Here is a 12,306-nt window from a genome sequence, read left to right on the forward strand (position 1 = left end):
AACACACAATAAACACAAATTAACATCCACCACAGTGAGTTCACCAGGCACCTCCTCACTGTGATGGAAGGCAAAAATCTTAAGTCTTTGTCTCTTCCCTTCTTATTCTCCCTCTGCGCCGAGGCGATCCAGGCTTCAGATGTTATGACCCCGCCGAGCGATGGTAAGTATTGGACACCCTAGAGACACGAAACATGGTCCCAATGTTGGGGGAGTCCAGAACCAGGGGCCACAGTTTAAGAATAAGGGGTAGGTCATTTTGAACGGAGATGAGAAAAAACCTTTTCACCCAGAGAGTTGTGAATCTGTGGAATTCTCTGCCTCAGAAGGCAGTGGAGGCCAATTCTCTGGATGTTTTCAAGAGAGAGTTAGATATAGTTCTTAAAGACAGCGGAGTCAGGGGATATGATGAGAAGGTTAGGAACGGGGTACTGATCGTGGATGATCAGCCATGATCACAGTGAATGGTGATGCTGGCTCGAAGGGTCGAATGGCTTACTCCTGCACTTATTGTCTATTGTTTATTGTTTCTGCGCTGTATCTCTGCACTAAACTAAACTGAACTGTATAACACTCACAGCCTGCTGACGTTGTTAATGCAGATACAGTAGAGGGTTCTTCCAAACTCAATTGCATGACCAAGAAAATGAGAGTGAGGTTTTAGGGTTTTGAGTAAGAATGCGGTGGAGGATGGAATCGGTGGATTGTCTTTTCAAACTAGCGGGCATAATGATGGGCCATGTGGTTTCTTTCAGTACTGCACGTTTCTGATGTTATAATAAATCTGGGCCTAGAGGAGGTACCGTGTGGCCTCAGTCTCTGTGATGAGGGCTTGTAGGTCATTTGAATTGTAATGTAATCTTGGAGCCAGGTTGTGAGGGAGACAGTGGGGAACTGAGCAAGTCTCTTGGTTCCTGAAACGTTCAAGGCAAGACAAATAGTAATGCTGATCCCACCAATGTGGGTCTTATTAGAGGCAGACTGGACGAGATATGCTGAATAAAATGTTGTGCAACTTTAAGAACTTCACTATAAATTAAGTATTTTTTAAGAAGTTTTATATTACAATGTTTTACAGAAATCTAACCTGAGCTGTGTATATAATGGGAAAGACAAATTGACATCAACAGCCTTCTGGATTAACAAATCTGCCATCACATGCCGCAGGCCCGAGGTAAGTTGATTCCATTAATTAAGCTTCCTTCTGTTAAATGTGAATCATTGTATCTTTAACTGTCACACTGCCACATCAAAATGTAGGCCCGGTTTCATCATTCAACTTTGAACTGCCATCAAATCAACTTGTGGTGGGAATGTAATATCAGTTTATAATATTAATTCTCTATCGAGGCGAACATGTTCTGATATAATTTTGCTTTTAGACCCTTTTATAGTGTTTTGAATCCAAATATCATTAATGGCCCAAGTGTATTTTCTTCCTTGATTCTATGCTCATTAGGCATTGTGAATCTTAGAATACTTATAAGGCATTGCAAAATATGAACCATTAAATAATGGTGAGGAAGTGGGCTGAGATAATTTCAACAGTATCATAGCCTTGAACACATAATCCAGGCTGATTCTCCATTGCACCTTTGATAAGGTGCCATCTTTTAGCAGAGACATTAACCTGAATTACTTTTTTTTAATAATATTTTTATTAGCAGGAATGTACAGTCGTATAAACCGTGGCATATAACATAATACATTTTGTGTACAACTTTGTGTTTTTAATTTAACAATAGAAAAATGACAGAAGCAAGAGAAAAAGAGAAAAGAAAAGATTAAGGAAAGTAGTGATGTGTAGGCCCAGAAGTTAACAATTAGTAGTTTGTGGGTATATAGAGAGAAAGACCCCTTAAAGATGTAGAAAATACCTACTTCATATCTTTGCACACCCCTCACCCAGTTCTGAAACGGTTAATTTCCAGAGTTATGTTGCACCATATTATACATGTAATAAATCGATGAAAGGAGACCATATCTTTAAGAATTGTTCTGATTTTCCTGATAGGATGAATCTCATATCTTCGAAATGTAGCATTTCAGACATGCTTGTGATCCACATTTTAAGCGTTGGGGTGGGTGCATTTTTCCAAAATTTGAGTATACATTTTTTTGCCGTTATCAAGCCATTGTTAAGGAAACAATTTTGAAATGAAGTTAGCTCGGAGCAGGCTTCCATTGTTCTGAAAATAATCAATTCTGTATTAGGGTCCAATTTTATTTTAAATAGTTTTGTGAAGATTTCAAAAAATTATTTCAAAAGTTTTATGCAGGAGACGAAGGAGTGTGCTATAGTTGCTTCTTGAGATAGACATTTATCACAGATGGGGGAAACATTTGGAAACATTTTATTCATACAAACCTGTATGTCTTTGGAGTGTGGGAGGAAACTGAGTATCTTAGAGAAAAACCCATGCAGGTCGCGAGGAGAACGTGCAAACTCCATACAGCCAACCACCCGTCATCAGGATTGAACCCGGTTCTCTGGATCAGAATAGACACGTTAGAATAAGCTGGCAAGTTTGTGAGAAATGTAAAAAATAACAAGGTGATAATAATAAGCTTTTCAATGATCCCATCTTTAACTGGGCCATTAACAATGCAAGAGATACTGGATCACAGAATCATAAGAAGGTAGCAGGGTGGAAGAAGGTGGAGAACTCTTGAAATGCTTTCATAAATATATTTAAATCAAATGCAAAAGTGGGGTAACACAGATCTGTTGTGGTTGGAAATGAGTGTAAATTCGGTAAAATATGTAAATTGTCCCTAGTGTGCAGGAGAGTGCTAGTGTACGGGGTGATCGCTTGTCGGTGGAGACCAGGTGGGCCAAAGGGCCTGTTTCCACACTGTATCTCTAAGCTAAATTAAATAAAAATCTTTGGGACGTGAGAACAAGTTGGTGGTAATCCTCTTGGTCATCGCAGATTCATGAAAACTTCACACACCAGATGCTCCAGATGTCCAGATTAAACTTGGGTTATTGAGGGGGTGCAGCTGCAGCACTGCTAGTTGATGCTGCTGAGAATATCTACCCTAACATACTATACTTGGTCACCCGAATAAGTCTAGTTTATTGTCACGTGTACCGAGATACAGTGAAAATCTTTTGTTGGGTGCCAACCAGTCAGCAGAAACATAGAAACATAGAAAATAGGTGCAGGTGTAGGCCATTCAGCCCTTTGAGCCTGCACCGCCATTCAATATGATCATGGCTGATCATCCAACTCAGTATCCTGTACCTGTCTTCTCTCCATACCCCCTGATACCTTTAGCCACAAGGGCCACATCTAACTACCTCTTAAATATATGAACTGGCCTCAGCTACCTTCTGTGGCAGAGAATTCCAGAGATTCACCACTCTCTGTGTGAAAGACTATAAATGTTTATAATCGAGCCATTTACAGTGTAGGAAGGAACTGCAGATGCTGGTTTAAACCGAAGATGGACACAAAATTCTGGATTAACTCAGCGGGAAAGGCTGCATCTCTGGAGAGAAGGAATGGGTGAGACTGAACGTCTGAAGAAGGGTCTCCACCTGAAACGTCACCCATTCCTTCTCTCCAGACATGCAGCCTGTCCCACTGAGTTACTCCAGCTTTTTGTGTCTATCTTTGAGCCATTTGCAGTGTACAGATACACGATAAGGGAATAATGTTTAGTGCAAGATAACACCAGGAAAGTTCGATCAAGGATAGTCTGAGGGTCACCAATGAGGTAGAAAGGTGTTCAGCACTGCTCTCTGGTTACGGTAGGATGATTCAGATGCCTGAACAGCTGGGAAGAATGAGTTATAATCAGAAACAACTCTTCTGCAGATTTGAGGAAAAGTGTAAACTTTATCGCTGGAACCAGTGTGACTCACAACATGATAGAAAGGGGCAAACAAAATTATCTGCACAATGTCAGACCCATTAGCTGCTCATTGTACTAGAGTTCAGCAAGTTTGACTTTTGGCCTATTTGTTGTTGACACTACTCTCATAAATTCATAGTCCATAAATTATAGGAGCAGAATTAGGCCATTCGGCCCATCATGTCTAATCCGCCATTCCATCTTGGCTGATTTATCTTTCCCCCTCAACCCCATTCTCCTGCATTCTCCCTATAACCCGTGACACCTTACTTACCGAATAGTGAAAGACTTGGATTAGAGAGGACGTGGAGAGGACGTTTCCACTAGTGGAAGTGTCTAGGACCAGAGGCCATAGCCTCAGAATTAAAGGACGTTCCTTTAAGAAGGGGATGAGGAGGAATTTCTTTAGTCAGAGGGTTGTGAATCTGTGGAATTATTTGCCACAGCAGGCTATAGAGGCCAAGTCAATGGATATGTTTAAGGCAGAGATCGATATGTTTACAAATACACAGGACTAGATGTTAAAAGTCCAAAGTGCCAAATATCAATTTATTCCCGATGGTGATAGGAGCCTTCTGCACTCACCTATGCTCCTCCGATGTTGAGAAAGGCTCGGCAGACACGTCATTGGGGTTATCAAGTGGGCAGCTACTTTCATCGACGTTTCGCTGATTGAACCCACAATGTCTCCAGTAGGCTCAGCGGTGCATTCTGGCATCTCAGAGCCACCCCCCTCTGCATCTGTCTAGTCGGATATTTGGGAGACCAAATGGGGTCTTTCCTCTTCAGCCAGAGCCACTGGCTACTCCGCTCTGCTACCCGTGATGTTTCTTTGATGGCCTGGCGTAGGGCTTGTCCGCTGATCCCCAGGTCCTTCATCAGTCTTAAGGTGGATGTTGCAACGAATCCTCGACATCCAACTTCTACCGGGCAGATCTTAGCTCTCCAGCCCCGCTGTTCTGCCTCCGCTGCAAGCTCTGTATATCACAGTTTCTTTGTTTCGAAGGCTTCCTGCACAACATGCTCCCAATGGCCTTTGAGCTCCACAAAATACACCATGTGCTGAGAGTTTGACCAGAGCACAAGATCAGGCCTCAAGTTGGTGATGCTTATCTCTGATGGAACTGTAAGCCGTTGGTCCACATCCACCAGCATCTGCCAATCCCGGGCTGCCTCCAGCTGTCCAAACCTGGTCCTTGGTGGAATTTTCCATTGCCTTTGTTTCACACCCCCCGAACAAAGGTAATTGTCTTAACTGGGTTGGATGTGCTGGGTTGGATGTGCTGGGCGACAGGGCATTGTTGGTTGTTCTCCTGCTTTCCAGAGTAATTGCCAGGCATTTGAGCACTTGATTATGTCTCCAGGTGCAACGTCCTTGGGAGAGGCTTACTTTATCCCCAGTAAGGATGTGCCTAAGTGTGGCGGGTGTTGAACACAGGGGGCATGATGGATCTTCACCCAGCCATTGGTTGTGATTTTTTGGGCTAGGAAGGACATCATAGGTTGCCCGAATGAGGAAAGTTATCCTGCTCGCCTCCATCTCCCACATGTCCTTCCAGCTGATCATCATCTTTTCCACACACCCCCATCTCATCCACTGGCCCTGCTTAGCTTGTGACACAGCCTTGGCACACCTACTCAACTCCTCCTGTCGGCGGACCGGCCGTGACCAACTTCCGGCGCTCCAGTGAGGATGCCTTGTTCCAGCAAGGTCGCTTTCTGCCAAGCCCCAAGCCACTTCTTCCATGTTGGATTTGCCCTACCATGTCGCCTTGGTGGAGAGTAGATTTAGCCTGCTGTATCACATTCTTAGTCGTCCACTTCTTTCCTGTTGCCAGGGTTGGAGCAGCAGCTCGGATGACAGTGTCCCTTGATTCTGCCAGGGTCATCTCTAGTCTGACTTTAGTGCACTTGAACTCCTCTGTGAGACTAGAGAGAGGCAGCTGGAGTACCCCCCTGACCGTACAGGCCTACGCTACTCAGGCACCGAGGAAGACCTAACCACTTTCTCACGAAAGCTGATTGTTCCTTCTATCTTCTCGACTCTTGTGAGGGTGATGTCATACATGATAGATTAGCATTGTTACAAAACTTACCATCAGCGGCGCTGTAGATCTGCCACTGCCTGTGCGTGCGATGCCGGAGGCTTGGGGGGGGGGGGAATTAAAATGCAGGTTTGTATTGGATGTTGGAGAGGGATTTCCTCGGGCTGCTAGCTGATGAAGAAAAATCGTTCAAGCTTCCGTTCCCGGGTTTAAAAAAAAAAAAAAATTGCCGGACGATTTCATCGCTGCATTGAAGTTAAACACAATTTCTAACGCCTTCAACACCACGGATTGCAATATCAGGACAAAACAAAAGGTATGTCGTTTATTTAACATATAACCATACAACAATTACAGCACGGAAACAGGCCATCTCGGCCCTACAAGTCCATGCCGAACAATTATTTTCCCTTAGTCCCACCTGCTGCACTCATACCATAACCCTCCATTCCCTTCTCACCCATATGCCTATCCAATTTATTTTTAAATTATACCATCGAACCTGCCTCCACCATTTCCACTGGAAGCTCATTCCACACTGCTACCACTCTCTGAGTAAAGACGTTCCCCCTCATGTTACCCCTAAACTTCTGTCCCTTAATTCTGAAGTCATGTCCTCTTGTTTGAATCTTCCCTATTCTCAAAGGGAAAAGCTTGTCCACATCAACTCTGTCTATCCCTCTCATCATTTTAAAGACCTCTATCAAGTCCCCCCTTAACCTTCTGCGCTCCGTAGAATAAATACCTAACTTATTCAACCTTTCTCTGTAACTTAGTTGTTGAAACCCAGGCAACATTCTAGTAAATCTCCTCTGTACTCTCTCTATTTTGTTGACATCCTTCCTATAATTGGGCGACCAAAATTGTACATCATACTCCAGATTTGGTCTCACCAATGCGTTGTACAATTTTAACATTACATCCCAGCTTCTATACCCAATGCTCTGATTTATAAAGGCTAGCATACCAAAAGCTTTCTTTACCATCCTATCTATATAAGATTCCACCTTCAAGGAACTATGCACGGTTATTCCCAGATCCCTCTGTTCAACTGTATTCTTCAATTCCCTACCATTTACCATGTAGCGTCCTATTTTGATTTGTCCTGCCAAGGTGTAGCACCTCACATTTATTAGCATTAAACTCCATCTGCCATATTTCAGCCCATTCTTCCAAATGGCCTAATTCACTATGTAGACTTTGGAAATCCTCTTCATTATCCACAACACACCCTATCTTGGTATCATCTGCATACTTACTAATCCAATTTACCACACCATCATCCAGATCATTGATGTACATGACAAACAACAAAGGACCCAACACAGATCCCTGAGGCACCCCACTAGTCACCTGCCTCCAACCCGACAAACAGCCATCCACCATTACCCTCTAGCGTCTCCCATTCAGCCACTGTTGAATCCATCTTGCTACTCCTGCATTTATACCCAACAGTTGAACCTTCTTAACCAACCTTCCATGAGGAACCTTGTCAAAGGCCTTACTAAAATCCATATAGACAACTTCCACTGCTTTACCCGCGTCAATTTCCCGAGTAACCTCTTCAAAAAATTCAAGAAGATTAGTCAAACATGGCCTTCCACAAATCCATGTTGACTGTTCCTAATCAGACCCTGTTTATCCAGATGCTTATATATATTATCTCTAAGTATCTTTTCCATTAATTTGCCCACCACTGATGTCAAACTAACATGTCTATAATTGCTAGGTTTACTCTTAGAACCCTTTTTAAACAATGGAACAACATGCGCAGTATGCCAATCCTTCGGGACTATTCCCGTTTCAATTTGAAATATTTCTGTCATAGCCCCGGCTATTTCTACACTAACTTCCCTCAATGTCCTGGGGAATATCCTGTCTGGACCTGGAGACTTATCCACTTTTATATTTTTCAAAAGTGTCAGTACTTCTTTTACTTTGAAACTCATAGTATCCATAGCTACTCTACTATTTTCCCCTTACCTCACATAATTCAATATCCTTCTCCTTGGTGAATACCGAAGAAAAGAAATTGTTCAATATCTCCCCCATCTCTTTTGGCTCTGCAGATAGCTGTCCACTCTGTCTCTCCAATGGACCAATTATATCCCTCGTTATCCTTTTGCTATTAATATAGCTGTAGAAACCCTTTGGATTTGCTTTCACCTTACCAAAGCAACCTCATATCTTCTTTTAGCTTTTCTAATTTCTTTCTTAAGATTCTTTTTACATTCTTTATACTCCTCAAGCACCTCATTTACTTCATGCTGCCTATAATTATTGTAGATCTTCCTCTTTTTCCGAACAAGATGTCCAATTTACCTTGAAAACCAGGGCTCTCTCCAATTTTTACTGTTTCCTTTCAACCGAACAGGAACATAAAGATTCTGTACTCTTAAAAATTCCCCTTTAAATGTCCTGCATTTCTCTTCTACATCCTTCCCATAAAACAAAATGTCCCAGTTCACTCCTTTTAAATCATTTCGCATCTCATCAAAGTTAGCCTTTCTCCAATCAAAAATCTCAACCCTAGGTCCAGTTCTGACCCTCTCCATAATTATATTGAAACTAATGGTATTGTGATCACTGGACCCGAATAGCTCCCCAACGCATACCTCTGCCACCTGTCCCGTCTCATTTCCTAACAGGAGGTCCAGCACTGCCCCTCCTCTAGTAGGTACCTCTATGTATTGCTGCAAAAAACTATCCTGCACACATTTTACAAACTCCAAACCATCCAGCCCATTTGCAGAATGTGTTTCCCAGTCTATGTGTGGAAAGTTGAAATCTCCCACAATCATTACCTTGTGCTTACTACTAATATCTGCTATCTCCTTACATATTTGCTCTTCCAATTCTCGTTCCCCATTTGGCGGTCTATAATACACCCCTATAAGTGTTGCTACCCCTTTCCCACTTCTCAGTTCCACCCAAATAGCCTCCCTAGATGAGCCCTCCAATCTATCCTGCCAAAGCACTGCTGTAATATCTTCCCTGACAAGCAATGCAACACCTCCAGCCCTTGCACCTCCAATTCTAACACACCTGAAGCAATGAAATCCTGGAATATTTAGTTTCCAGTCACAGCCCTCCTCCAACCAAGCTTCACTGATCGCCACAACATCATACTTCCAGGTGTCTATCCAGACTCTAAGCTCATCCACCTTTCTTACAATGCTCCTAGCATTAAAATATGCACATTTAAGAAACCCCCCGCCTCTTATTCTCTGTTTATTTCCTTTTTCTTCTTTCTCCTCTTGTGTCCGAGTGCTTCCCTTTTCTGCTTCCTGCCTCCCATTCTGTCTACTAGCTTTCTCTATTTGAGACCCTCGCCCCAACCATTCTAGTTTAAAGTCTCCCCAGTAGCCTTTGCAAATTTCCCCGCCAGGATATTAGTTCCCCTTCGGGTTCAAGTGCAACCCATCCTTTCTGTACAGGTCCCACCTTCCCCAAAAGAAGTCCCAATGATCCAGAAACTTGAATCCCTGCCCTCAGCACCAGTCTTTCAATCACTCATTTATCCTCCACCTTGCTCCATTCCTACTCTCACTGTCGCGTGGCACAGGCAGTAATCCTGAGATTGTTACCTTTTTGGTCCTTTTCCTTAACTCTCCTCTCAACTCCCTAAATCCTCCCTTCAGGACCTCTTCCCTTTTTTTACCTAAGTCATTGGTACAAATATGTACCACGACCTCTCTCAACATATTATCTTGCTTTTTGATGTGGCTTCATTTTAATCTTATGATGCAAAATTTTGTATTTAGGCCCACATACGAATCGGCCGTGTCTTGCCTCCCGATATGGGATTCAAATTTATGGCAACGGCAACATTCCAAGATCACATTCCAGAAACATCCACAAATCATGCACAATCATGTCATAAGAACATCTAAATCATCTATATTTTGTGTTAATGCCTATCCATGATCAATATTTTCCACAGTACAGTTTTGATCAGATGTATTGTGCAAAAAATAATGATTTTGATTATCTTGAGAGTGGATGTTTCTGGATTAATTTAGGAGAATTAAACATTAAATTCCTTCCGTTTGGCATATAAATTCATGACATTTAAAAATCATGTTATATTGTGAATTCTTGTGTGAATGGGATCAGTTTGTTATTTGTTATTTGGATACTTAGGCTATTTAAAAATGTTAGCCTTTTCTTAAAAAATGGATAGATGTTTAGGTCTAGTAATTGAATTTAGATTAATTTTAATTGATTAGATGAATTGATGAAACTGATGAATATGAATTTTTTGTTGGATATTTACTATTTGTTTTAGCGTTTAACTTTTTCATTTCTACCTTTTTTCTAAAACTGCAAATAATAACCTGTTTCTGTTAATGCTGTTCAGTGTTATTTTTTCTTTACATTTTAAACAGATGGCTCCAAAGAAGAAATGCAAAATTGTCAATCCAAATGCCCAGCAAAAGAGACTGATTTAGACAGCATTCGCAGAGATTATCTGAATTTGGACTACTCCAAATGTGATGATCTACAGGACATTCTTAATGGGAAAGTAGTGGGCAGAAAGGCATGTCATGTGTGGTTTGAAGAGCAAAAACTTGTAGTTTACAATGCCAATGTGAAAAGTTGAGGAAAAAAAGGTGTACAGTTGATTATCAGCTTACAATCTGAGGAGTATGATGATGCTACTGATTATGATATGTCAATGTACCAGATAGCAATTGATCTTCTCCAAAAGACTTGGTCTATTGCTCGAATTGTAATTGCTTTATCTATCTGTTACAGACTTACAACATATAATACAATAATATTAAAGTTCTGATCTTGAGAATATCACATTTTTGAATTTTCAAGGCAATCTGGGTGTTAGTATAATTACTATTTCCATCACAACAGTCAATTTTGTAATTAGCTACAATCAGGTATTTAAGTAATTATATACTTTAATTTCAGGCCATCCAAGTAAGATGGTGCATATTTGTTTCAGAATGCTTCAACCTATAATAACAACATTTCATTCAGTTCTCTTAATTTTTAAGAAAGTTAGGGGCTTTTGACTGTTCTCGATCACAGCTTTTGTGTTAAGTCGATGGAAAAGCAATGGGGAACGAGATGCTAATTTCCGAGTATGAAAATGACCACAACTTTTTTAATACTGAAGATATGAAAGTGAATTATGTATCACATTACATTTATTTTTATGATTTATCTGATGGGATAAATTGCAGACTTGATTTTTAAAATCTTAAAATTTTGGAACATTCCTAGATAGATTCTTGATTAGTACAGGTGTCAGGGGATATGGGGAGCAGGCAGGAGAAAGGGGTTGAGTGAGAAAGATAGATCAGCCATGATTGAATGACGTAGGAGACTATATGGGCCGAATGTTCTAATTCTGCTCCTATCACATCACCTACGAGCTTTCTAAAGCTACGTCCTTCTATTCTGAGGCTGTGGCCTCTGGTCCTAGATTCTCCCACCAGTGGAAATATCCACTCTATTCCCTCTTTACTGTGTTCTAACCTATAAAGAGGTTTGTCCATTTTCCGTTATCAGCATTGCCAATTCTCTGTTCTCTAGGATGAGAGAGCTGTTTTATACGTGTCAGTATTTCGGTTGGAATTTAAGATATTTGCACTTTTAAAAATAAATGCATAAACTCCCACATGCACGAGTGGTTAAATTAACGTTGTGACAATGTGCTTTCAATTGCAGTTTGATAATGAGCGAAGGATAATTCCTGTGAACCTTATCTATACTAATGATGCCAAAAATATTATTGACAATCCAAACAATATCACAGGTAATTAGATGTCCATCCAGCATTTTATAAACTGACTAAAGGGCCTGTCCCACCAGCATGCAACTCCATGCGGCAAGCGCGACCTACCGTGGTCGCTTGAGCCGTACGGCCTCGCGGGGACAGTCCCACTTCGATCGCCGGAGCCGTATGGAGTTGTGCGGAGCTGGTCCCGACATCGCGCGGGGCTCCGAAAAACTGATCGTGTTCAAAAATTCCGCACGGCAACGGCCTGCCGGCCCGCAGCCGCCTTGACGCCCTACGCACCGCCTCTACGGGCGTGCACACAGTCTCGATGCCGTACGCATACGTCACGCGCGAATTTACCGTGGACTTCGCTCGAACTTCACGTAACTCACTCGACCTCCGTGCGGCCCCTGCTTCCGGTTTGGTCGCGCTTGCTGCATGCAGGTCGCATGCTTGTGGGACAGGCCCTTTACTCCCATGTGTGGGTGTAGAATGGCTGTCTCTCTTGACAGGCTCATGAGCAAATATGTTGCAAACATGAGCAAATTTGCCCACACCGGCCAACATGTTCCAGCTACACTAGTCCCACCTGCCTGCGTTTGGCCCATGTCCCTCTAAACCCGTGCCATCCATGTACCTGTCTAACTGTTTCTATCCATG

General features: G+C 42.1%; 1 protein-coding gene across 1 annotated transcript in view; it reads left to right on the top strand.

The window, feature by feature from the left end:
* The window catches only part of LOC129693968 (plexin-D1-like), a 105,445-nt gene extending 93,185 nt beyond the window's left edge, over positions 1–12,260 (top strand). Inside the window, exons 10-11 of the mRNA XM_055630690.1 lie at positions 1,079–1,174; positions 11,595–12,260. Of these exons, the coding sequence (XP_055486665.1) occupies positions 1,079–1,174; positions 11,595–11,690 (192 nt within the window). The 3' untranslated portion in view covers positions 11,691–12,260. The remainder of the gene's footprint in view (positions 1–1,078; positions 1,175–11,594) is intronic.
* Positions 12,261–12,306: the final 46 nt, after the last annotated feature.

This window comes from Leucoraja erinacea, unplaced genomic scaffold (genome assembly GCF_028641065.1).
Source record: "Leucoraja erinacea ecotype New England unplaced genomic scaffold, Leri_hhj_1 Leri_507S, whole genome shotgun sequence".
Taxonomy (NCBI): Eukaryota; Metazoa; Chordata; class Chondrichthyes; order Rajiformes; family Rajidae; genus Leucoraja; species Leucoraja erinaceus.